The following is a 27,471-nucleotide window of genomic DNA, read 5'->3' on the forward strand; positions in this document are numbered from 1 at the left end:
GAGGAAAGAGAGAAGTGGAAGAGAGATAAAAGAGAGGAAAGGAAGGGGTCGAAGAGAGATGGAAGAGAGGAAAGAGAGAATCGGAAGAGAGGACTGAAAGGCTGGTACTTACGGAGAGAGAAGATGAAGAAAGATAGAGGACGAGGAGTGAAAGATAAAGAGAAGAAAGATTGGAGTGAAAGAGAGGGACAGGAGAGACGTAGAGAGACATAGGAAAGAGAGGTAGAGACAGAGATGGAAGAAAGAGTAGACTGAAGGAGAAATGGAAAGCATTGCAAGAGAGAGCGAGTACTGAAAGAGAGGAGTGAAAGGATGGTACTTACAGGGAGGAGGGCCAACAGGATTCCACTTGAAAAACATTAAAATCGGCTGAAAGAGAAATGGACAGAGTTAACATCTCTCCTTCTCTCTCTCTCTCTCTCTCTCTCTCTCTCTCTCTCTCTCTCTCTCTCTCTCTCTCTCTCTCTCTCTCTCTCTCCTTCTCCTCTCTCTCTCTCTCTCTCTCTCTCTCTCGCACTGGCTGAAAGAGAAATGGACATAGTTAACAAATATCTCACCCCCCCCCCTCTCTCTCTCTTTCTCTCTCTCTCTCTCTCTCTCTCTCTCTCTCTCTCTCTCTCTCTCTCTCTCTCTCTCTCTCTCTCTCTCTCTCTCTCTCTCTCTCTCTCTCTCTCTCTCTCTCTCAATTAATATTAATTGATTTACTTAGTAATATGCATGACAAATATTAAATGTATGGATGGGCAGCAAAATGTTTGGAAATAAGCTACAGTATGATTAATTCCATTGTGCCTTCAAGTTCTGTTCATAAAAGTTGGAGCAGGCTTCACCCAACAAAATGCATTTCTTTTAGGTTGCTGACCAAAATATTGCAAAAACTGAAAAGGTTGCACCATGCAAAGATGTGTTTTATTATTCTCTATTTAGCGTTCAAGATGAAAGGCAAACAAACACAATTCTTATTAGGTGGATTATCCAACCAAAAGATCGTCAGCCTTCAGTGCCAGTTTGTTTAAAACCTCCACCTTTGTTATTTCATCATACATTTCCAAGAGTAAGCTAGACTAACCTAATGCTCATAACTACCATGTCCTCTGTATTTTTCATAATTGTCGAAGATCTATGATGAAAATGTATGATCAATGGCAAAGTAAGATTGCATATGCCACCTGCTACTCCAATTTCATTGCCTCAAATCCAGTCAACGTTTTTTGAATCATGTGTTGAAATATCTAATTAAAGGGACACTGTGTGAGATTTTTTGTTGTTTATTTCCAGAATTTATGCTGCCCATTCACTAATGTTACCTTTTTCATGAATACTTACCACCACCATCAAATTCTAAGTATTCATTATGACTGGGAAAATTGCACTTTTCAGACATGAAAAGGGGGATCTTCTCTATGGTCCCCCATTTTGAAATTCCAAAAATGGCCATTTTTAGCTGCAAAAATGAGTCTACTTGGACCATACTAGAAAATATTTGTTTATTAATTAGAAAACTTTCATGTAAAGATCAAATTTGGCAATTGGCAGCCCAGTTTCACTGAGAAGCATAGTTGCAGTACCCTTTTTGACCATTTCCTGCACAGTGTTGCTTTAAGTTATGAAAACGGTAAGTCATTTATCACGAAGCAAGTCAGCGTAACTCAGTAGGTTAATAATGGAGATAGGCCTACAAACAAGTGTATCATCAAACATTGTTTTCCGGGAAGACAGTGATTTCCTGAAAACAAATGAATAGTTTGACAAGTCCGAAGCATTTTAAGCCTATGCTACTTGTGCAGAAACCAAAACAGAGCAGGAGGAAGAAGGATCTACCGTACATTGTGAGGAGACTATGTCTCGTGTACAAAAAATTGTAGCCAATTGTTATTTTTCTATCAAACATTCCTGAACACAGCCACAAGCCACTGAGATGAAAACAAACTAAAGAGTTCAACAGAAAAGTTTTAAATATTTTAAAAGTAGGCTACCCATTGTACTTTTGAAAGCAAGCAGAAGAGCAGGGGGACAGGAAGCACAACTCACTCACAACGCCAGAGCCAGCTGACAGGCACGATAAGCACACAGGTCCTGTTGCACAGCACAGGGCTCTGGTGCGCTTCTGAGTTTGTACATCCATAGGCTACTCAACACACAAAATCAATAGTAGCCTATTTCCATGGGTATTTGTGTGTTGAGTAGAAATCTGTGTGTGGGGATTTGAGCATTAGGGTATGACATTAAAATTATGTGCAAGTAACCACTTTTGAAAAGCATGTGAATGAATGCTGCCTAAAAGACAGCAAGTCCTCAGTGAGGGTCTTGCTACATTATGTCATTAAAGGGACACTGTGTGAGATTTTTAGTTATTTATTTCTGAAATTCCTGCTGCCCATTCACTAATGTTACCTTTTTCATGAATACTTACCACCAGCATCAAATTCTAAGTATTTATTATGACTGGAAAAATTGCACTTTTCATACATGAAAAGGGGGATCTTCTCCATGGTCCGCCATTTTGAATTTCCAAAAATAGCCATTTTTAGCTGCAAAAATGACTGAACTTGGACCATACTAGAAAATATGTGTTTATTACTTAGTAAACTTTCATGTAAAGATCAAATTTGGCAATAGGCAGCCCAGTTTCAATGAGCAGTACCTTTTTTGACCATTTCCTGCACAGTGTCCCTTTAAATTAAGATGTATTGTAACTGTAAAGGCACACTGTGCAGGAAATGGTCAAAAAAGGTACTGCAACTATGCTGCTCATTGAAACTGTGTTGCTGCCTATTGCCAAATATGATCTTTTCATGAAAGTTTACTAAGTAATAAACTAATATTTTCTAGTATGGCCCAAGTACAGTCATTTGTGCAGCTAAAAATGGCTATTTCTGGAAATTCAAAATGGCAGACCATGTACAAGATCCCCCTTTTCATGTATGAAAAATGCATTTTTTTCAGTCATAATGAATACTTGAATGGGTAGCATGAATTCTGGAAATAAACAACAAAAAATCTTACACAGTGTACCTTTAAGTCACACAAACTCATATGTTCCATAGGCAATGAAAAGTCAGGTATACAGTAGGCTATGTTGGGGCAAAATTTCTGGTGGCGCCCCTGCTGTTTTACAAGGCCTTTCAGATTTGCCCATAAGTGGATACGAAGGTTTCTGGGGTATTGGTGGGCCGAGATGTTCATTTCTGCATACCCTCCATCAATAAATCGGATTGTTGGATAGACCATACTTTTGAGAGTCTGTTGTAAACATTTGGCATCATAACACCTTTGCAAGAATCTCCGGCACATTTCACCAACGTATTTTGATTATGTTTTATGTAAAAAGCTCTGCGTGTGAGTGGTGGGATGTATACCCACATAATATCACCAGTTAACAATTTAATAAATGAATAAAGCTCAATATTTCTGCGCTTGCAATCACCAAAAATACAAGCTAAATGAACATACAGTACACTCGCCATGATGTGTGTGTGTGTGTGTGTGTGTGTGTGTGTGTGTGTGTGTGTGTGTGTGTGTGTGTGTGTGTGTGTGTGTGTGTGTGTGTGTGTGTGTGTGTGTGTGTGTGTTTACCTGAATTAATCCCCAGAGAAGGTGTCCAATATTGATATTCAGGAGGGACAGAAGCTGCAGAATCCACAGAACGATTTCCTTTGGCGCCATCGCATACACACTGATCTGTGTTCTTGTCTCTCATTAAACTGCATGTGAGTGAGCATATGTGCTTGTGTGTGTCTGTGTGAGTGTGTGTGCGTGAGTGTGTTCTCTGCATGACAGGAATCTCTCCAGTTTACTTGAAGTTATACAAGCGCATGCGCGCACAGACACACACGCACATACACACAAACACACACATATACACACAGACACTGCACAAGGAACAGCGTCAAAAGTTTGACACTGTTCAAGGCTGCTGACAGCTTTTGCCGGGCCCAGGACAAAGTCATTTGAAAGAGCCCCCGACAATCTGATGAGGTCTCAAATTTGGACACCCTCGTACCGCGACAACTGACCCCTTTGTCCCCACCTGTTGGCTTCCCACTTGTTGTTGCCTAACTTTCCCCTTCCCCAGAATTCTCTCTCTCTCTCTCTCTCTCTCTCTCTCACACACACACACACACACACACACACACACAAGCAGGCATAACACATCCTGTGTACTATAATCTAACGGTTATCGGTTGCTTTTGGTTTCATAGCAGGTGTGTGCGTGCCTGTGTGTGTGTGTGTGTGTGCGTGCGTGCATATGTTTGTGTGTGCGTGCATGCGTGCGTGCGTGCGTGCGTGCGTGCGTGTGTGTGTGTGTGTGTGCGTGCGTGCATATGTTTGTGTGTGCGTGCATGCGTGTGTGGTTACCAGAGTTGAAGTAGGCCTGTCAGTTATTGGAATGACTACTGCTTTCTTAACCTTTTTTTTGCCAAAATGGCTTTACAGTGCGTCAAAGCAGTGACAGTGTGTGGGTACACGTGTTAGCGGTGCGTGGGTACGGGTGTGTCGCAATAAGTGTGTATGCATGTGTAGTGGGGGACACAAAGGGTTTTTTAAAAAATGTCTGCCCATGTGAAATATATACAGTATACAGGTCCATGCACAAAGGTATAAGATTGAGTAGGTACATGTCCATTTAAGCCTAATATAAGTTACAGTACAATCAGTATACAGAAACGCTTTAAATCACAGCTATGTAGAGATTTGCCACGTTTTAAAACGCAAGCATTGCTTGCACCCACCTTATCATACATCATAGTGAATGTATTATTAATGTAAGGTATTTTTTTATTATTAAGAGCGACTATTCATGTTTTTCAGAAATTCCCTCCACTGAATGTGACACAGGAGATAGACAAGCACCACTACGGGACTGAAACTGAAAGTGTTTCTCACACAGACGCACACAGAGACTAACACAGAGCGCACGCACACACACACACACACACACACACACACACACACACACACACACACACACACACACACACACACGCACACACACACAGACACACAGCAACAAACCAAGGTCAAGTAAAGGCCATGGGGTGCACAGCAAAGACCTCTCTCTCTCACACACACACACACACACACACACACACACACACACACACACACACACACACACACACACACACACACACACACACACACACACACACACACACACACACACACACACACACACACACACACACACACACACACACACACACACACACACACACTTCACATCGCTGAGAAAAAAAGAGGAACATTCAATTTTCCACTGACAGCTTCAAAAGGAAACTCAACCTCAATGTGCAGAGTGTGTGGAGGGTTGGAGAGAGAGAGAGAGAGAGGGAGAGAGAGAGAGAGAGAGAGAGAGAGAGAGGGGGTGGGGGTGTTGTTGTTTTGTGTGTTTGTGCGTGTGTATGTGTGTTTGGGGGGGGGGCTGTTTGTGTCTGTGCATTGCACATTATGTCATGTATGAGTCTACGTAGGGTTCCCTACGAGAACAAACGGGGATTTTTCGACTGCAATGCAGTACATGTACTTTTATCATCTTCAACAGCAACACTGTACTGCTTCACTACGGAGTGCATTATGTACATGTGATGTAATGTAATATTCACTTTATGGTGAAATACATGCAATTAACAAATAATACATAACTTCCCTTAATGCAAAACTGCACTTCACCATTGCAATTAAGATGCAGTATATGGGTGTTTTGTCCTTCGTCTTCTTCCCCCTTGTTCTATTAGGGGAGTTATTCAGACTGTGTTTTGTGTCTCTGTTGTTTGGAACTTCATCATACGTAGAACACAGAATTTTTTTAAAGGAAAAAAAATATAATTGGAATTAAATTTAAAAAATATCTGGGGGGCTGTGTGTGTGTGTGTGTGTGTGTGTGTGTGTGTGTGTGTGTGTGTGTGTGTGTGTGTGTGTGTGTGTGAGAGAGAGAGAGAGAGAGAGAGAGAGAGAGAGAGAGAGAAAAAGAGAGAGAGAAATGAGATAGAGAGACAGAGTTTGTGCATGTCTACGTGACAAAGTGTGTGACAAAGACGACAGGCAAACCACAAAATGACTAAAACTGAAAGTGTTAATCGTGACAACGCTGTGTGTGTGAAATGGATCACGTATGTCCGTGGTTTTCAAAGTGGGGGCCAGGGACTCCCGCAGTGCTGAGGGGGCCTAGGTAGGTTGGAAGGAACAGTTGAACAAAAACACAATCATAGTTTTTCATAACAAAAAAATCAACAAATAATCAAAATAAACAATATTTCCAGTAGTTAAGACCTGCATTGTAATCTATTGCATCTCTGAATATTACTTAAGCTATCAGTTCTGCCAGGAAGACTCAAGTCATGTGTGCATTTTGCAGAGCCAATCAATGGCCGCCATTTACTTTATAGTGTAAATTCTCCTTTCTTGCTGGCCTGGGTACGGCCGGTCCGAAATCTCCTCCTCCATCCCCACCACCACCAGTTTGGTTCAGTCTACCTGTCCGGGGGGTTAAAGGTCCAGTTCCTGCTGCGCGACTACGGCAGGCTCTACTGGATCCGCTGGCGCAAGACCCAGGCTGATGATTGGACCTACGCCAAAGACTGTCTATGTTCTGCCAATTCCATTGTCAACTATTTTAACATTGAATCGTTTAGTTGTCCCAATTCCTGTTCAGGTAAAAATGTTTCTTGTAAACATAAAATGTCACAACTCTGCAGGAGTTTGTCAACAACAGCCCGTCGGGCTATATTGCCTGCACTGTTGCCCAAGCGTAGCCCACGGCAGTTATAAGATTCAACTGTCATATAGTGGCATTGCACAGTGTGGCAGCAGCCCCACTCACAACACCAGAGGCAGAGAGAGGCCTTGCTGTAGTAGCCCCCACTGCTTTTGCTTTGCAAGGCTCATAATAACGCCTCACAACAGAGCCTTCCGGCCAGAGTTCTGTATTGTACACTTCATCGATTTCATTGCATTCAGATACTTTAAATGAGCAGTATCGATTGCCTGCAGTGGTAATGCGTTGAAAGTTCACGCTACGCCCCAGTTGGTCACTCAGGTATTTAGCCAGTGTCTCTGCATTATAATAATAATAATAATAAATTTTATTTTGAGCGCCTTTCAAAATACCCAAGGACACTTTACAATCAAAAACAAATACATAACAATAGGGGAAAAAATATAACAAAGCTTCAGTGAATTAACAATAGGAGAGTAATGAGAGTAATTAAAAATGCAAAAATAAAATAAAGAAAATAAAGTACAATAAAAATGTTTTAAAATAACAAAAGGAAGTAGAATGCAAATTGGAAATAAAATAAAAATGAGGGGGAAAAAAGATAAAATATGTAACATAGAAAATAAACTGATAATTAAAATGAAGTGGAAGTGCCTGTCAGTGAAATTTACAAGCCGAAGTGAAAAGGTGTGTCCTCAACTGGGTTTTGAAAGTGGACAGTGTAGAACACTGTCGAAGTGAGAGTGGGAGAACATTCCAGAGTTTGGGGCCAACAACACTAAATGCCCTGTCGCCCATGGTGCGCAGGTGTGTGGAGGGAACTGTAAGGAGGAGTGAGTCAGTGGAGCGTAGTGTCCGGTTGGGATTGTATGGGGTGAGGAGACTTGTGATGTAGGAGGGTGCAAGGTTGTGCTGGGCCTTGTATTATGGTCCGGTGAAAATTTTGTAGCAAAAACACTTAATAGTTTAGTACGAATCACACTGATATTTCCTTGCGCTCCAGTGCCAACAATAGGCCTAGACGTCTTCCGTGCGGGTTTATCAGCAACCACTGCATTTTGTCTCCCAACATGATTTTTCCGCGGTCGGCCCCTTTTCACCACACCGCTCCAGTCTGGTGAATTAACCATGTTCCTTTCTGGAGTCGGGCATGATCGAGTGATGGTCTCCCCACGCTTCCCTTCCTTGCCACAGGGGCCCCCGTTGTCTGCGGACAAGCCTGTTTGAGAGAAATGAGGCACGCGAACATAGGCAGGTTTCGCTGGAGAGCCAGGAGGAAATTCCGACCTCTCTGTCTCCCCCGACGAGCTGTCTTGTTCTCTGTCACTGTTCACTCCCAACCGTCGCTCCACAGCGTTGACTCGATGGCCTATTGACTCAGTCATAGCCTGCAGGTTCTCGCCAGCATCTGCCTGGAGTGAGATGGCTTGTCTCAGTGTGGTCACTTCACTGTGCAGCCGGTCGATCTTGACTAACAAGCTTGATACATCCAGGCTGTTAAATGTCACCGGTGGTAACTCATCAAGATAGTGGGATACAAATCTAGGAGTTTTATCTCGGCACTCATTTAACAGTTTTAAGCAACTTTTGATATTGTTAGCGTCCTTCTGAGTTTCTTTGTGTTGCACACAAGTGTGCAGCTTGGTATTAGTGCAGAGTTCAAACAAAGTATTCTTGGAGGACTCAATCCACTCAGTGTCAAAAGTGCTTGACGCTAATGGGGATGAGTGTGTCCTGATTCATTGTTTTAATTTTAACCGCAACGAAATTCAGGAACTCGTCCTCAACGATAACTTGCAATGCTCGTATAAATTGTGGGTTTTTCTCGAGGCCGATGTTTAAAGCATGCTTGAAGTGTTTGAAACCTGTGGTACTTTTTCAAATCCATCCTTTTATAGGCTTATTGATAAATTGCCTTGACAGGTTATGAGGAGGCCAGGGGGGCATGACGAGAACCAGAGAACCAGCCTGTTGTATAACAAAAATTGACATGATTTGCCTTCAGGACCTTTTCAGAAATCCTGCCTAGATGCGCACACACACACACACACAAACACACACAAATACACACACATGCACACACACACACGCACACAAAATCATTAAGGTCATGGTGGAGACAAGACAATTTTCTCTCTCTCGCCCTCTCTCTCTGCCCCCTCCCCCCCCTCATCTCTCTCTCTCTCTCTCTCTCTCTCTCTCTCTCTCTCTCTCTCTCCCTCTCTCTCTCTCTCTCCCTCTCCCTCTATCTCTCTCCAACCCTCCACACACTCTACACATTGAGGTTGAGTTTCCTTTTGAAGCTTGACGTTTCATTCTCAGCTCTGTCAGTGGAAAATTGAACGTTCCTCTTTTTTCTCAGCGATGTTAAGTGTGTGTGTGTGCGTGTGTGTGTATGCGCATACATGAGTGATCCTCCACCTAGTGCACGTATGTGGGTGGGCCTGTAATGCCATGTCATGTATGTCATAACTTTTAATTAGCAACTTAATTTATTGGACTGTGCTGCCCTATGGACCTATGACCAGACTCTATTGGCCATATTGTGTTTTAAGTGATTTTTTTTATGTGCGTTTACATGTGGATTGAAGAGAAGTGTCATGCAACACATATTTGCGAACAGACAATAAAGTTGATCTTATCTTATATTATCTCATCGTGGTCTGATAACTCCTTCTCCTCTGAATGAATCTCTTTTGCCTTGCCTTTTGTAAACTGCCAAATCAGATTATGTCTCGAGCTGCTGTACATTTTTCTCCATGAGACCTACCAGTCAAGAGACCACAGGTGGAAACCAGCTGTACCCCACAATACCGATACAATAATAGGGAAAGGCAATTATTTTGGCTCCAGGGCCACGTTGAGTTTAGAATATTAACTGAAGTGCCAGATGCTACCTGCATTTTTTTTCTGGAATCGAGTTTAATCTGACCATGATCTTCATTACTTCTCCTTTATCTTGTGACAAAATGCTATGGTCCAAATGTGTCCCATTTTAGAGGAATCGCCATGCCAAATTTGCTGTACAATATTCAACCTAATAAGGCTGTGAAGGCTTCTGTGTGTGTGTGTCTGTGTGTGTGTGTGTGTGTGTGTGTGTGTGTGTGTGTGTGTGTGTGTGTGTGTGTGTGTGTGTGTGTGTGTGTGTGTGTGTGTGTGTGTGTGTGTGTGTGTGTGATCTGTGTGTGTACATCACAGTATGAGAGAGAGGGGGGGGGGGATTTTACTGTATGTGTTTGTTGATCCCCACGCTCAATCTGACTGGCTACTGCCCTCTAAAGGCCATGGTAGGAAAGGTATGATGGCTGTTTACATAGGTGTAACAGTGGCACGTTTACAGTTAATTAAATTCAACTCAGCTCTTGCACGACTACGCCACCTAGGGTGGGGGAAGACAACCTAGGAGTGAAATTACCCCCCAAATTAGTAAACCAGGACACAGGTTCGGAGCACTCTTAGGCGAGAGTCAAGTTCGTGTTTATTCTCTTCTCACAAATACAATAGTAATACAGATCAATAAAATATACATCAGGTCATTGAGGTCAGGTGAGTTCAGATGTGCAAATGTACAGTGGTGATGCAAAGGGACAAATACTAATACATGACAAAATACAATATGGATGAATTACATTTGACAATATTGCACTGATCCCTATTAGACGCCCACAGGCGGGTCGTTATGTGGAGCAATATGGCCACAGGCCACACACACACACCACGCACACACACGCACGGCACCTGTGCGAGAGAGGAAGGGAGGCTACACCACCGTAGGTTGACTGAAGGGGGTGTACACTTGCCTCCTGTGCCGTGCCTAGATGACAATCACACACGCATACAGACGCACAGACACACACGCACAAACGCACAAACGCAATTCGGACCACACACACATCCACTGACTGCAGTCAGGAACCCAGGTGCCAACCACTGTGGCTACTCCAAGACCGGCATAAGCACCACAAATCAGGCCTGCCACAGGGCACAGATGATGGGGCAACACACCAACCAGAGGTACACACCGGTGCAGTAGCCTATAGGCAGCGCGAAGTGAACGCCAGTTCACAGCAGAGTGCAGTTCCACGCAAGAATGGCTTAAGGTACCATTATCTACCGGGTAATGATCATGGCTAGCAGCAGCTCACACGCCAGCCGGCGTCCTTTGCCGGCAAAACAACAGCGGGGCGGAAAGAGAGCCCCATGTCACGTCCAAAAACTACATTTATCAACATAAAAGTCCTGCCATTAATGGGCCAGCCAATCACAGACAAGGGACCAAAATCCGTCAGATTGAGGGGTGTAGACCAATCTGTCACATTTACCCCCACCTTTTGTGTCGGCGCCTCGACGACAAACCGATTCAAATCATGGGTTCCCCACTGCAAGGAATCCCAGGGAACTAACCAACCTAGACAGGCCTTAGTGTGGCTAAAAGAGAGGGGAAAACGCCAGTGGGCCCAACCTCTGGTACAGAGGGGACCCAGTTGCAATGACGCATGGCGACCCGGTAGTCCAACTGCCGCTATCCAACCAAAGGAGACCCAGCGGTCCAACTACCACCATCCAAATGACGCAAGGCCAACTGACCCAGCCTCTGGTACAGAGGAGACCCAGTGACAAAGCAAGAGATGGGGACCTGGCAGTCTAACCGCCGCTATCCAAATAGTACAATATCAATGGACCCAGCCTCTGGTACAGAGGGGACCCAGTTGCAATGACGCATGACGACCCGGCAGTCCAACTGCCGCTATCCAACCAAAGGAGACCCAGCGGTCCAACTACCACCATCCAAATGACGCAAGGCCAACTGACCCCGCCTCTGGTACAGAGGGGACCCAGTGACAAAGCAAGAGATGGGGACCTGGCAGTCTAACCGCCGCTATCCAAATAGTACAATATCAATGGACCCAGACTCTGGTACAGAGGGGACCCAGTTGCAATGACGCATGACGACCCGGCAGTCCAACTGCCGCTATCCAACTAAAGGAGACCCGGCAGTCTAGCTGCCGCGATCACAAAATGACACGCCAGTGGACCCAGCCTCTGGTACAGAGGGGAACCAGTGAGCGTAAAACGTGGAGACCCGGCAGCCTAACTGCCGCTATCCACAACACATGACCAGTGAATCCAGCCTCTGGTACAGAGGGGACCTAGTAACTGTAAGACAAGGAGACCCGGCAGCCTAGCTGCCGCCATCACAAAATGACACGCCAGTGGACCCAGCCTCTGGTACAGAGGGGAACCAGTGAGCGTAAAACGTGGAGACCCGGCAGCCTAACTGCCGCTCTCCAATCCAATGCTATATACAATGCTCCCCCAACCCCGCCGTGCTAGCCGGCCAAAGGTGCTCGCCGCTATCCCATAACCAAGCAATCAAGTCTCGCAGTTGCTGCATTTCCTCCTCCGTCTCAACGATGCCACCGATACCAAAAACAATCCCCTACCTGAGGGCAGACTCGAATGGCTAATGGGAAGTTGCTGTTTTGTTGCCAACCCTACCCCCGGAACCGCACCGGCCCACGCTCCTCGCTCCTGATGAAAGAGAAACAAACAAACAGTCAAATTAACAGCAACACCACTTAATGCACACAACACACTTGCAAAACTCTGCCTTAAGAGTGCTCTCCTGCCGAAATCTACGCCAGTTGTAACAGTGGCACGTTTACAGTTAATTAAATTCAACTCAGCTCTTGCACGACTACGCCACCTAGGGTGGGGGAAGACAACCTAGGAGTGAAATTACCCCCCAAATTAGTAAACCAGGACACAGGTTCGGAGCACTCTTAGGCAGGAGTTTATTCTCTTTTCACAAATACAATAGTAATACAGATCAATAGAATATATATCAGGTCATTGAGGTCAGGTGTGTTCAGATGTGCAAATGTACAGTGGTGATGCAAAGGGACAAATACTAATACATGACAAAATACAATATGGATGAATTATATTACAGACAATATTGCACTGATCCCTATTAGACGCCCACAGGCGGGTCGTTATGTGGAGCAATATGGCCACAGGCCACACACACACACCACGCACGGCACCTGTGCGAGAGAGGAAGGGAGGCTACACCGCCGTAGGTTGACTGAAGGGGGTGTACACTTGCCTCCGGTGCCGTGCCTAGATGACAATCACACACGCATACAGACGCACAGACACACACGCACTCACAACACACACCGGTAACTAGACCTGCGCAGTGCGCAGCGAGGAGGCTGGCGTCCCCAAGGCATGGGCCAGAAAATAAAAATAATTAAACCAAACACAAACAGGACGAGCAGGTGGAGCCAGTCGGAACCGGCGCAGAGTGTGACGGCAACAAAACAGCAACCTCCGAGGAGTGTAGCTAGCAATCCCCAGCGTCAGAGAGGCACCGCTAACCCGATCATGGATCCGTGGTTTGGAACAATCGCAATTTGGACCCACACACATCCACTGACTGCAGTCAGGAACCCAGGTGCCAACCACTGTGGCTACTCCAAGACCGGCATAGGCACCACAAATCAGGCCTGCTACAGGGCACAGATGATGGGGCAACACACCAACCAGAGGTACACACCGGTGCAGTATAGGCAGCGCGAAGTGAACGCCAGTTCACAGCAGAGTGCAGTTCCACCCAAGAATGGCTGAAGGTACCAAATCTACCGGGTAATGATCACGGCTAGCAGCAGCTCACACGCCAGCCGGCGTCCTTTGCCGGCAAAACAACAGCGGGGTGGAAAGAGAGCCCCATGTCACGTCCAAAAACTACATTTATCAACATAAAAGTCCTGCCATTAATGGGCCAGCCAATCACAGACAAGGGACCAAAATCCGTCAGATTGAGGGGTGTAGACCAATCTGTCACATAGGCATTATATAACACTGTCATTTAGCAAATTGGGTAGGTTATTCCAAAGGAGTGGGGTAGCCACATGAAAGGTTCTGTCACTGGTGGCCTTGAGTCTGGTGTGAGGCATGACCAGCTAGCCCTTGGAAGTGGACCGCAGAGATCTTAACCCTTTATAGGTTAAGTGACTATATTTGATCACTTCCGATTGCTTGCACAACCTATCACAAATGCTCATGCCATGCCTCTCTACAAGGGTGTACACCCAAGTGGGTTATATCAAATTAATCAGGAAAAATCAGGCTTTCGGGCCCTAGGCTACTCAGGAGAACTATCAAAATAATAAAATCTTTGGAACTAGGCATAGGCTACTGGAGAACTTTAGCCTACACAGAAGCCATCCTAGGCCTATTTCCATCCATGTGAAAAATAAAGTCCTTGTATTCATTTTATTTTATATAACACTCTATCACAAATGTAGGGGAGAGGGGGGCACAAAGTAACGGTTTTTGCTTTTGAGCTGATATCTTCACATATAAGGCAGTTACATTATTTATTTTTTAACACATGAAACGTACACATCTCTGTTACATATTAGCACTGGTGGTTTGTTATAAAAACCTACCATTGCTTTACATTTTCACTGTTTGTGGAGGATGTAAAATGTTACATTTTACCCCACAGGTTGTGTAAGTTGTAACAGGGGGAGGATTAGTTGTAACACATGCTGAAATTATGTATTTAAAACAATGAATTCAGTATAATTTCACCACAAGTGTGTTTGTTTATAAATCTACGATACTTAAATGTACTTTCTTACCAAAGACACTAATAAAAAATAAATAAATAGGCTTTAGAGGCTTTAATTTTATTAGTCATTAAAAATCACAAAATCCAATCTCACAGTATAGCTTAATAATAACTTTTATAAACACTTATTATGAATAATATTTAAATAAATAGAGCCATACTTCAAATAAAATGTGATAGGTTTGCATTTGTGTGCCAATTTTATTTCACCTTTATTTTACCATTGACAAGAATGAGAATTTCACTGAGATTTACCGTGTTACAACTAGCCCCCTTAGCCTCAGCCATGATTGTTGTCAACCTAGCACTGGCTACGAAGTGGCAACAACCTTCATTATGGTATCATTTTGTAACTGAGAAAACACAGTATCCGGCAATATCGGAATAGTTTTGGTAGCTTGTACCCTTGCTTCACTAAACAAAAAACAAGCGACGTGGAAAAAAATACTTTCAGGGTGCTAAAACACACTTTGTGGAATAACTCGATGAAATCTCAACGAAAATGTTTGAAACTTTTCTGAAGGCTTCTGTTGACTGAAACAATCGTGTTTACAGAAGTAGGCAGAAAATGATTGGTCCGTCTTGATAAAAAGTCCGTGTTACATCTTGCCCCCCGTTAGTTTGTGCCCCGTGCTCCCCTATAGCCTAAACTGTATTGGTGTCAGCTGGATAACTTTAACCTCACTTTTTAATATGATAAATAGGCCTAGGCCTATTAGGTCATGTTAGGATGAGAAACAAATAGCCCTGCCTGTCATTTATTATCTGAGGTCGAAGTAGGCTAGGCTAGGCCTACTGATTCTTTCACCGTGCACGCAGGCAAAGTGCAGAAAACGTCCAACTACATCACCCAGAAATCCTTGCGGTGCGGAAGTGAGGTCATCAGCGCGCCATCACAAACCACTTCGAAAGTTTGTTTATTTCCATTCTACGGTTCGTTCAGGAGTTTTATATTTCTCCGGGTTTGGGCTAACAGCAAAAATAGCGTTGTTGACTCAGAGTTAGTTTCATTTAGACACTTTCGGAGCGAGAGGTAGAAACAAACGAGCAACTGGAAGCGTAAATGAATGAATGGATGACTTCTTCGCGATAGCCTCTTTTCCTCTTTTGCAGACAGCCGGTGCACAGAGTAAGTTCAATTTCTAAACTGTAGAGCGATAGGCAGCAAAAAACAAAAAACAATGCAGTAATTTTCAAAGGAAGGCACTCGGCGAACAGTAATGGTTGATTGTACAAACGTTTTTGCCGTTGTGAGTTAGGTCATGTTAGGATGAGAAACAAATAGCCCTGCCTGTCATTTATTTTGAGGTTGAAGTAAGCAGATATCACAACATGCAGGCAATCAGGGACACTTGTGAAACATTTGATGGCCAAAAAATGCAGTCATATGTGAGGTGGTGAGGTTCTGCATGGCTTCAGTTTTCCTCTCCAAAGTTCCCTAGAAATGCTGTCAGACGACAGTAAAATGACGTTTTAAAGGGTTGTCTCAAGAGTTTGAAATGTATCAGAAACGTAGGCCTACACTGCAATTTCAGTCAATCTTTTTTGCAGACTGAAGTACATGGACAAAGTGGAAGCTAAAGTGCACCTGTCCCACACTCCCCAAGATAGCAGACATGAAACCTACACCGTTATGAGACTGTGTGTGTGTGTGTGTGTGTGTGTGTGTGTGTGTGTGTTTTGTAGATTTTCACCAGTAGTAGCAGCAGTGATGGCAGATGACCCATATGAGACTAATTGTGTGTGTGTGTGTGTGTATTTGCAGTAGCAGCCGTGATGGCAGACGGGTACCTATCTACCACCATGTCCACGGTCGGGGATGGAACCTACGACCTTGTGAACACGATGACTACAGGGGATGTGACAACAGGTGACCGGATGAAAAAAAAAAGTTATGGGGAGGAGAGGGGGGGGGGGGAATAAGGCAAAAAAATACCCACATTCCACAAGAGCTCGCTGGTGGTGACCAAAGAGGCTTGAGACAAGAGGGCTTACTCACGTCATAACAGCGTAGTAGGAAGTGATGGCGAGGGGAGTACGGAAATGTTATTCACTGTGGAACAGGTCATAGGACAGCGTGAATGTCTGTCAGCTGTCCTTAATTACCCCCAGCAATTACTGCTGACCAACAGCTGCCGTTACTTGGCCACAAATTACGGAGTACGAAAATGGCATCCATCGTGGATGGATGACCAATGACCATGCGCAAGGGAGTTCATTTTCCATCCACTCGTGTCCTCAGGCAACGCCCCCGTACTACACCGTGGCCAATGCATTCCCCGCCATGAGATTGTTCTTTCTCTTGAGTTTCTTTGGTGGTGACTTAGGTGGTAGTGGAGCCTCTTCGACAACTAGAAGATTGCAGGTTCGCTCTGCCTGACCCCATCGATGTGCCCTTGAGCAAGATACTTAACCCCAAAATTGCCACCAGTGTGTGAATGTGAGTGTGAATGGGTGAATGTGAGGTATGCAATGTAAAGTGCTTTTAGTGTTTGATGGAGTGGAAAGGCGCTATATACATGCACTCCATTTACTAATCTAACACTGTGTGGTCCGGTTCTTGATTCTGATTGGCTGATAGCTGTGGTCAATCGAGTGTAAACCTACACCTTCCACTTGAAGATTCTATGTGCGTCCAAGTTAGACCAAGTGCACCTACGGAGTTAATGGGAATATGTTGCAGTTGGGGTAGGGAGTCTGCAAGAAGACCACATATTTGCACCATCGGTGGTTGGGGTATCAGTGTGATTGCAAAGACATTTCATTCATGCGGTGTTAATTGCCTCCTTGTTGAGTTTTTGTAGCGAGTGTGTGTCTGGCTGCGCGAGGCACGCACGCCGAGTAACATTGCCGGGGTAACCACAATCACTTCCTCAACCGCAATGGATCAAATTAATTGTTATTAAAGCGTTTTTAAAGAAATTTGGTCAGTGATTAAGTGTAACAGTGTTAGATAAGCAAGGTTAGATAAGTTTACGGCACTCTGCTTCGCGTTGTGCCCCACTCCCCTTGGCCCGTTATCAATTGAGCATAACCCACGGACTCAAGTGGCTTATTATGATGTGATGTGGCACTGTTCCATTTTTCACAATATAAATCACAGCAAAGGATATTCTCCAAGGGCTTTTCAGAGCTAGACAGTTTAATGTGTGTTGTGTGTGTGTGTGTATATTTATTGGTAACCAGTTGTTCAGAACAGTCATTCAAGGATAACAGGCAGGCTCTAAGATGGCTTTACAAATTATGTTATATTTAATGTGAAACTGCATAGCATTGAATATTAAAACTGTGCCAGGGGCAGGCCATAGGTTCCCCACCCATGCATTATATCCTGCACCCACAACTTTTTTCCAAAGCGAGTTACTGTACAGTCCTATTAAAGAGATATGTTTAAAACCCTGGTCGAAAAAAGGATTGTAATTGAATTTGCCGACTTAAAAGCAACAGAAAATCTCACAATATTTGAAGATAAATGGTGTGTTGACAAGGGACTCTGGGCAGTTCATGATGTGACATGTTGTGTAAATATGTTGTGTAAATATGTTGTTAAGGTCAGGGTTCCTCCCTTCAAGCACTGCGTGTAAGATGTCAATTTCTATGGTGTGTAATGCACACTTTTAACTAGTGTCACGATTCAAAATAAATGCGTGTTAAAAATCAAAAATTCAAAGCGACTTACAGTTATTATTTATTAACAGTTGACATGTCGACAGGTGACACGACTGTTGGGGACGCCACCAGGGATGAAGGTGAGGGAGACCTGCCGGCCATCTTCATGTGTGCCAAATGTCACCTGGTGATGGGAGACTCTCTCTCTTGGGCCGGGTCCGATGAACGCCAGAACCACATCTTATTACGCAGTGAGTATCCTATGGTATTGCATATTGCAGGCTACCAGAGATATATAGTGAATATTCACACTCTTATAGCCCATATACTGTACATGTATTGCAGTGTGTAGAATCTGTATGTGTCTTCATGTGTGCCAAATGTCACCTGGTGTTGGGGGACTCGCTCTCTTGGTCGCGACCAAGACTATAAATTAACTATAGTACATAGTATATTTGCAGTCTAGTATGTAGAGCGTATAGTATGTGTCTTCATGTGTGCCAAATGTCACCTTGTGTTGGGAGACTCTATCTTGGGCCGGGTCAGACGAACGCCAGAACCACATCTTATTACACAGCGAGTAGTGTATTGTGTTGAATGAGTTGTATATTGCATATTGTAGTGGGCTACCAGAGTATATCTATAATGTTGACTACTATAGACATGTGCAATGCGTGCCAAGTGTTACCTGGTACTGGGCCGGATAAGTAGACGGTATCGGTTGTACTCAACTCAAGTCGAGTGTAATTTATTGCCAAAAATCTATGCAACAGGGTTAGCACAAAAGTTTGAAATTGCGTTTGATCAGCCTCCAATGTGCAGTTAAACTAAAACATACATATAAAATGTTGACAAAAATCACCTTCACACACACACATTAAAAAATATACATGAATTCACATACTTTCTCTGAAGTAGCCAATTCCACTACCAAAGTGCACTGTGTGCAGAATCATTAGGAAAAGTTTTTGACCATATTGTCCTTTTTAAGCATATTTCCTACACCAACCTGTATTATGGAAACATATTGGATTTAAACATTCCAGGTCATCTCTGTCTCAGTCTCTGTCTCTGTCTCTGTCTGTCTCTGTCTGTCTCTCTCTCTAGGTGTAACCAGTAATGTGTGTGTCAGTAAGGACCCTTTATTCGCCGGGAAATACCGGAAGATGGGATGGTAAGAGACACACACACACATTGCTTGCATATTGTCACCTGTGTGTGTGCAGGTTCATACTGTATACTGTATGTGTTTGGCACACACACACAAAGCTTGCATTATCTGTGTGTGTGTGTGTGTGTGTGTGTGTGTGTGCGTGCGTGCGTGCGTGCGTGCGTGCGTGTGTGTGTGTGTGTGTGCAGTGTGGTGCGTGTCTTGTCGTGTGTAGGCTGCAAGTGTCAAGTGGGGATCATGTATCTGTCAACGCCACCAGAGTTGGACCACCGCAGATCACTATATAGCATGGACGTAGCCAACATGGACAGGTACTAACACACACACACACACACACACACACACACACACACACACACACACACACACACCACTGGAGTTGGACCAGAAGTGTAATGTGCGTAGCAGTTATGTAGTAATGGTGTGTCTAATGGCCATTGCAATGTGTATTGTAGTTATGTTGTGGGCTCGACTGAACAACAGAGGGCAGCGGTGAGTTCAGAAAAGATGCCAGTCACCATGGAAACCAGAGACAGCGTCCAGAAACAACTGAATAAGGTGAGGACCATCACACACACACACACACACACACACACACACACACACACACACACACACACACACACGCGCACACACACCAAAGAGATGGATCTACAACAAGAGCAGACAATCAACGTATACTTCCGGGAAGCATTTAAAATGGTGCCGCTGGAGTGACAGCCGCTCGAAATACATAGAGATGCATGGTGAAACATACATAATTTCCACGTACAATACAAAGAAATATGTATCTGAAGCTATGGGAATCTCTTCAGGTACTGTGGTTTATACCAAATCATGAATTTGTCCGAAGTGAATCTGGCTAAATGAATTAAAATTAATTAACATGACTGAATGGGAGTGGCTGTGTTTTCACTCCAGTGGCCAATTGTCATATGTATAGAGGTCAATGGTAGAGGGCTGAACTGCAACCATCCCTACAGAATACTTCCCAAAAAACACCCTATTGTCCTCTCTTGTAGTAGATCCATCTCTTTACACACACACACACACACACACACACACACACACACACACACACACACACACACACACACATAAACACACACACACACACACACACACACACACACACATAAACACACACACACACACACACACACACACACACACACACACACACACACACACACACACACACACACACACCTCTCTGTATACACACCTCCCTCTTCATCTTTGCAGTAATTACCATATTATTAGTGACCTGCACAATGTGTTCATGACAGCTGTTGGATCATACAGCAACTCATTCAATTGACGGATTTCTCTCTCTCTCTCTCTCTCTCTCTCTCTCTCTCTTTCTTTCTCTCTCTCTCTCTCTCTCTCTCTCTCTCTCTCTCTCTCTCTCTCTCTCTCTGTCTCTCTCTCTCTCTCCTCTCTCTCTCTCTCTCTCTCTCTCTCTCTCTCTCTCTCTCTCTCTCTCTCTCTCTCTCTCTCTCTCTCTCTCTCTCTCTCACTCTTCTATCCATACCTGTGTGTAGGTGTGCAAGTGAAAGCCTTGACTGTGATGCTGAGTTTAGCAGTCTTCTCTGATGGTTTTTAGAACCCGATGGCTCTCTCTGTAGATGACTGTGGTGATGGGCCAGACTTGCTGAGATTACAATTCACTACTGATTTTAACAACCTTTTCTGATTTATATCACCTTCTCTCTGTCTCCCCCCCCCCTCTCTCTCGCTCTCTCTCTTTCCCTCTTTCTCACCCTCGCTCTCTCTCTCACTGTCTCTCTCAAATTCAAATATGCTTTATTGGCATGCCTGTTTGTATCAGTGTTGCCAAAGCTTACAGATAATATCAAAATAGGTAACAGAGCATTACGGTCAATAAAGAACATTAAGGACATTGCAATTACAACATTACATGCGTTAAGAATATTAAACACAACACACACACACACACACACACACACACACACACACACACACACACACACACACACACACACACACACACACACACACACACACACACACACACACACAAACCTAAAACAATTCATTGTATACTCTCACTGTCCCTCAGGATATGGCATGCTGCAACATATTTTGCTGCTACTTTACAATTGTGTTCTCCAAGAATATAAACCATTTTTTCATTATCATTTTGTGGGTTAAAATGTGGTACTTCTTTTGCAAAGCATCTCTCTCTCTGTCTGCTTCTCTCCCCCTCTCATTCTCTCTCTGTCTCTGTCTCTGTCTCTCGCTCTCTCTCTCTAGATGCAGGTGTTAACTGTGGCGTTGGGCCAGAGGCTCGATGACATTGAGAAGGAGCTGAGCAAAACCAAATTGACAGAGTGATGATCCACTGATGACTTTAACAACCCTCACCATCTCATCAGTGATGACTTTAACTGCTGTACGAACTAACTAGGAGCTCCAGAAAAGCTAATTGTTGCAGTCCTGAGCCACCGATGACTTTAACAACCCTCTTCAGCACTAGCTACACCACAAAGCATGAAATCGTAAGCAAGCTTAATTTAAGTAAAAAGAACACCAAATAACTACTACTTTTGAAATAGAACTTAAAACTAGAACTTTGTCCATGAGGAAAGACTTTTTTTCTTGGTGATATATATTTTTTAAATGATCAAGAAAAAAGGACTTGCCCTATGGACGAAGTCAAAGTCAAAAACAAGTCAAAAATACTACTTATTTTTACTGAAATCAGGATTGTCCGGACATTTTTGTACTTAAAACAAGACAAATAAGCTTGTAAAGATTTCATCTTTTGCAGTGAGTGTTGCACCAGTGCATCAGTGATGACTTTAACAACCCCAATCTGGACTAAATAGACTGAACACCACCACATCAGTTTTTGAAAAAAGTGTTTGCTTTTGTTGGGTTTTTTCCCAATTTAAAGTTTCATATTAAAGTAAAAGGTTCTTCTTTTCCTTCTTTTGTGTATGTCCATATCATTAACCTGTTTCATCGACTTGAGAATTTATAATAAATCTCCTGTCAGTGAAATTCTGCCTCGTCAGTTGTTTTCTCTATTACTCCTCTCTACACTTCGATCCGGAATATAACTGTTGTAACAGCTTCAGTATGTCATGTTCTGTATATTTGGATGTTTTATTTTCAGACTGACATTGTTTAAACTTGAGGCCTAATAACACCTTGAAACAGTCTGCATGTTTCACTTTATATTAGACATATCAGATCATCACTTCCCATGGATGTAGCCAAAACATTCATGCATGGTCTCATCTATTTTCATATCTCATATTGCATCACCTGTTGAGGGCAGGCCAATGAATCTACCATAATTCCATTAGTATCACAATTTAAACAAGCTTTAAAAATTCTTGACAAAAAACACTTCACTACCACTGCTGCAATATTTTGGAGAAACATCATTTATTAAGTTTAGAGAGTTTTCAAGTCTCTGTTTAGAGGGGGAGGGGTGTGTGTGTGTGTGTGTGTGTGTGTGTGGGGGGGGGGGGGTGTACGGGGGACATGAGTGATTTGTTTATTGTTTTTAATCTGCATTTTCATTTTGTTTTTGACTGCTGCATTATTATTCTATTGTAAATTTTTAATTTTGAATGTCAATGACTACAGATGAAAACTAGCCCAAGCCGGCTAAATCTGGTGTAATGCATGGAATGGAAACATTTATGTTTTAATTGCACATGGTCCTAATAAACTTGATTGATTGATTGATTAATAAACAAACGTGTTGGTGTCTAGGTGCAGTTCTGCTTCTCACCACTAGATGGAGCTCTGTGAGAACAGTGTTGTATCTACGGCTTTGAGTTCTCGGTCAGGTTCATCTTGCTTTGTTTTGATTAACAGGTTTTTTTCTGAGATAAGGCTCATTTTGGCTCACCAGATTACTGCAAGGGCCTACCAGGCCCAGACCCAGGGGCCCAAGAGTCAAGGGGGGCCCTGGAAGCAGGGCTGGACTGGACATCTGGCATAGCGGGCATTTCCCGGTGGGCCCTGCACCCTCCTGGGCCCCCATTTTTTTATTTTTCACATTACTGAAAATAGGGGCCAACGAGGGTGCGGGGCCCACCGCTGAGTCAGTTCTCCGCCACTAATAATAATGAGGGGGGGGGGCCCTTAAATCCAAAAGTGCCCGGGCCCTATTTATCCCCCCAGTCCAGCCCTGCCTGGAGGTCAAGCCTTTAAATTTCCATTCTCATATTGTGTTAAAATCACACTTAATAAGTGTATTTTTTAAATTGTCTTTGGGGGACAACCCCTCAAACTCTCAACAACATATAGGGTTTGTGTGCATGTGAGAGAACAAATTGATGGACACACACACACACACACACACACTCATCTTTGAAGATTAGACGGAGATAATTATGTGTGATGCCAAAACACAGACAATGGATGCTGACAGACAAGCTGAAACCGAAACAATTTAAAACTCAGTTCCTGGTAACAGCACACCCGGTGTTTTCTGACTACTTACTAATTTTGGTTGCCCATTGTACCAAGATTGTGTCACATCTGATGGCTATTAGCTTAGTCTGGATCAATTTTGCCATTTTATGTGAAGTTTGCCACTGGAGACTGATATCTGAGGATGCACTAAAACAAACACTATACCACAAGACTTTTTTTTGCAATTGGGCCCATATTTATGAATCATTTTATTTGTGGTAAATACAATATACAATCTATCCCTTTCATGAAGCCTGAAGAGTTGATGACATGTATTGTATAAATAGGTATAAACAGGTTACAGGTGTGTGTAAGGTGATGTATAAACTGGTGTTTCAAGAAAGAGCTGCCTCTCTGACGGTAAATACAAGAATGTCATGTCAAACTGTAGGTAGGCCAACTTTGATTTGTGGGTGTGTGAGAGAACAAGTTGATAACAGGCAAACGCACACACACACACACAAAGACAGGGAAGTGTTGGAGAAAAATATGTGAGATGCAGACAAAAAACCAAAACAATCCCTGCAGACAGGTGTTTTCTGAGAAAGTGTGTGTGCGTGTGTGTATTGGATTAATGACCGGGCCCAGGGGGCCAGAGGCCCCAAGGGGCCAGGCCAACATGGCCCCTCAGCCACGACCCAAATCGGCCTTCAAAACAGCCTTCACAAAAATAATCTTTCCAAGGTGCTTCATGTGCCAGCGAATATAGTGTACAATGAACTGGTGTAGTCCCTAGCCCAAGTAAGGTTCGAAGGTGGGGGCCAAAAGGGCCAAGGCCACAAGAGGCCAGGCCAACATGGCCCCATGGCCACGACTCAAACCGGCCTTCACCTTTGCAATATCCATCTGTCCAATTATTTGAGTTCATGAGTTGCTACCACTGATCGTGGTTGCTACAAAAATTACTTGTGTGTAGGCCTACCTACTGTTTGTTGAATTCGGCATTTGAAATTGTGCTTTTAGGCTTTGTCATGATGACTGATGGATAGTAGTCTCAGCATAGCATCACATGCATGGCCATGTGACATTAATTTTTCTCATCTCAAATCTGAGGGAGTGAGTCAGATGGGATTTGCCATTCCTTGCCCTAAAATTGATTAGAATGCTGGAAATTGCATCTAAAATATAAAAAAATTTCTTTGGGTGGAACCCCACACCCCCCTACACAAATTGTCTACCCACCAATAGCAGCCCCTGCCAAAAATGTGTTGCTGTTCCTCAGCGTACACACTATGTACGTGTACAGTTCTATAGCATCCAAAACCCTATTGCATGGTGGGGGCTGGGGTATGACAGTGTCCAATTACCTGCTAGCTGTGAGCACTGTGTGTAGTTTTCGTAGCATGTCTGATTAGCAGATCAAGGAGCGTTTTTTTTTTTCATTTCTTAATCCGCCCCTGGTGTCAGTGAAGAAAGAAAGAAAGAAAGAAGCAGAATGAAGAGAGTTAATTAAGAAAAACTGGTGTAAGACAGTGAAATAAATTTGTAATAATGAAACAAATAGAGTTGCAAAAGAAAAAAAAAGACTTGTAGCCTATTTATTAATTATGGTACGGTAGCCCTAATAAAGTATCGTGAATGGATGTTCCATCATCATTATTATTAGTAGTAGTAGTAGTAGTAGTAGTAGTAGTAGTATTTTAGCTGACACTTTTTTATCCGAAGCAACAGATATCACAGGCTATTACTGTAGTTACAGTCCATGGAGCAATGTGGGTTTGGGTATATTGCTCAAGGGCACTATGGAGATGTAGGGAGTGGTAAGGGCAGAGCATGTTTGAAGACAAAGACACATTGATATATAGAAATGTTTCCTGAATCTCACCACTGGGGCATTTTCAGTAAATATGACTATATATGGAGAAAGCAAACAGTATGACTTCAGAAGGTAAAGACCAGTGCATGAGACATTGAGGGAGGGTGGGAGGGGACGATGGGGGAGGTGGGGATTGGGAGACCCAGACAGGAATGGCGGTGCATCCGCTTGCTGCCACCACAGAGAGAGAGAGGTTTCTGTTGAGCATACACAACCATGTGCCGCACACTCATGCACACACTCAAATGTTCTACTTGCTGATACTGATACTTGCAAATACGAGCACATTATTTATTTCATATATCCAACAGTTTTTGTTAGGACCCAATTTCTGCTACATATGTGACACTTGCGACATTTACCCAACCCCGTCATCCAACTCCACTGAACTTCCTACACTCAAATTTCAATTGTAAAGTTAAACATAAAACTATAATGTTAAAGTGTAGACCTGTATGGGGACTCTTATTTTGATATATATAATAATAATGATGATAATAATAACAATAACAATAATGATAATAATATAGCTATTATTATTATCATTATTGTTGTTGTGGTTGTTGGTGTTGTTGTTGTTATTATTGTTTAAAGTGCGGTATCTCCATACACCATGGTCTCAAAGCACTATAAAACAAAAAATGAATGGTAATAATGTAATAATAGTAAAAGTAATAATAAAAATAATAAAATAAAATAATGAGGAAAATAAAAATGATGGGAAAAAAAAAAAAAAATCATGGTAAATTGAGGTATAATTGAGGTGAGCTAAATATTATAAAATAGTATCGAATAAAAATGTAACAACAGCAGAAGAAAAGACATAGGAACTAAAACTAAATTATTAACAATCAGACCAATGCATTTTATTCCCTGCCATAATAAGATGAAGAGAAGAATGGATTCAGTCTGTATTTGAAGATCCAGAACAGGGCCTGCCTGCCTAATATTCATAAGAATGTGATGTCAAAGTGTAGACTTGTTTGCTTGCGTGCGAGAGAACACAAAAGACGCGAATGCAAGTTACGAGACACACATACACGCACACGCACACGCACACGCACACGCACACACACACACACACACACACATGGCCGTAGCCACATTTGAGGTTAGTGAGGTCCGGACCTCGCTCATTTCGTCCGAGATTTTTTTTTTTGAACGCCAAATATGCCCAAATGAATCAAACATACAAAACTCAAAACCTCCATGAAACTTGCTTTGCAAATAGCAATTAAAATCCATGGTCTATGGGTTCTTTTTGCCTTTGTGTTCTGTTTGTGTAAGTAATTAATCAATAGAGAGATAGCAGCCTGCACAGTAATGCACCATCACGAACGTGGCCATTAGCCTAAGCCTGCCCACGCTGTGCATTTTAAACATATAAAGGGAATTTAAATAAGCAGGGAATTTCGCACACCCTCAGCATCCCATGGTTTGGATAAAAACTCATTGATGCAGATGCCCTTACAGATGACAAAAAAGTTTACTCAAAAATAGTTTTTTTTTGCATCACCACAGAGATAGCTACCCCTTTACCTTTGGAGGAAAACAGCTGAAAGTGTAGTTCTCATTTGAAGAAGAAAATGTGAATGGCTGAGCAACTTGCCATCTGAGGATGCAGCATATTGTGCAACTTGCCTCTCTGATGTGTTTAAGTAAAATGGTCAAATGTAAGCTTCCTTACAAAGGGCTTTACTGACTGGAAGAATGCTGTTTATGATAAAAGAGGAATGATACCAAAGCATAGCCACTCAAAGGGAAAAGGCTGAGTTGGCTGAAAACATAACATATTTATTATAGGCCTACATGTTATGTACATGTTTACTATTTCACATTAGGCCTATATAGGCCTATAGCCTATAGAAGGGGCCTATATTTTATTATTATTTTCATAATTTAATTTTTTCTTATTTTTTATTTTTTTAAATTAATTTTTAATACATATTTTGAAAAATTTCGCGCATCATGGACCTCGCCTACTTCACATGGCTGGCTACGGCCATGCACACACGCACTCACACACACACGCATTCACACACACACGCACCCCCCCC

General features: G+C 43.1%; 1 protein-coding gene across 3 annotated transcripts; it reads left to right on the forward strand.

Moving 5' to 3' along the window:
* The first annotated feature begins 15,222 nt into the window (after nt 1-15,222).
* LOC134456081 (protein Mis18-alpha-like) lies at nt 15,223-22,150 on the forward strand. 3 transcript variants are annotated; one of them, XM_063207517.1, is made up of 7 exons: nt 15,223-15,489; nt 16,126-16,230; nt 18,059-18,220; nt 19,077-19,143; nt 19,329-19,451; nt 19,596-19,698; nt 21,418-22,150. In XM_063207517.1, the coding sequence occupies exons 1-7, from the start codon at nt 15,432-15,434 to the stop codon at nt 21,496-21,498; spliced, it is 699 nt and encodes a 232-aa protein (XP_063063587.1). In that variant the 5' UTR covers nt 15,223-15,431; the 3' UTR covers nt 21,499-22,150. The 3 variants fall into 3 exon arrangements, with proteins under 3 accessions (XP_063063587.1, XP_063063593.1, XP_063063601.1); XM_063207523.1 differs by having other exon boundaries at nt 15,242-15,489; nt 21,424-22,150; XM_063207531.1 differs by having other exon boundaries at nt 15,243-15,489; nt 18,074-18,220.
* The last annotated feature ends 5,321 nt before the right edge of the window (nt 22,151-27,471 follow it).

Source organism: Engraulis encrasicolus, chromosome 1 (assembly GCF_034702125.1).
Source record: "Engraulis encrasicolus isolate BLACKSEA-1 chromosome 1, IST_EnEncr_1.0, whole genome shotgun sequence".
Lineage (NCBI taxonomy): Eukaryota > Metazoa > Chordata > Actinopteri > Clupeiformes > Engraulidae > Engraulis > Engraulis encrasicolus.

Excerpts from the sequence above, each read along its gene's own strand:
- LOC134456081 (XM_063207517.1), top strand. The coding sequence starts at position 15,432 with ATGGATGACTTCTTCGCGATAGCCTCTTTTCCTCTTTTGCAGACAGCC. Across the intron at positions 15,490-16,125 it reads GCAGACAGCCGGTGCACAGA|TAGCAGCCGTGATGGCAGAC; the intron begins GTAAGTTCAATT and ends GTGTATTTGCAG. Across the intron at positions 18,221-19,076 it reads GAACCACATCTTATTACGCA|GTGTAACCAGTAATGTGTGT; the intron begins GTGAGTATCCTA and ends CTCTCTCTCTAG.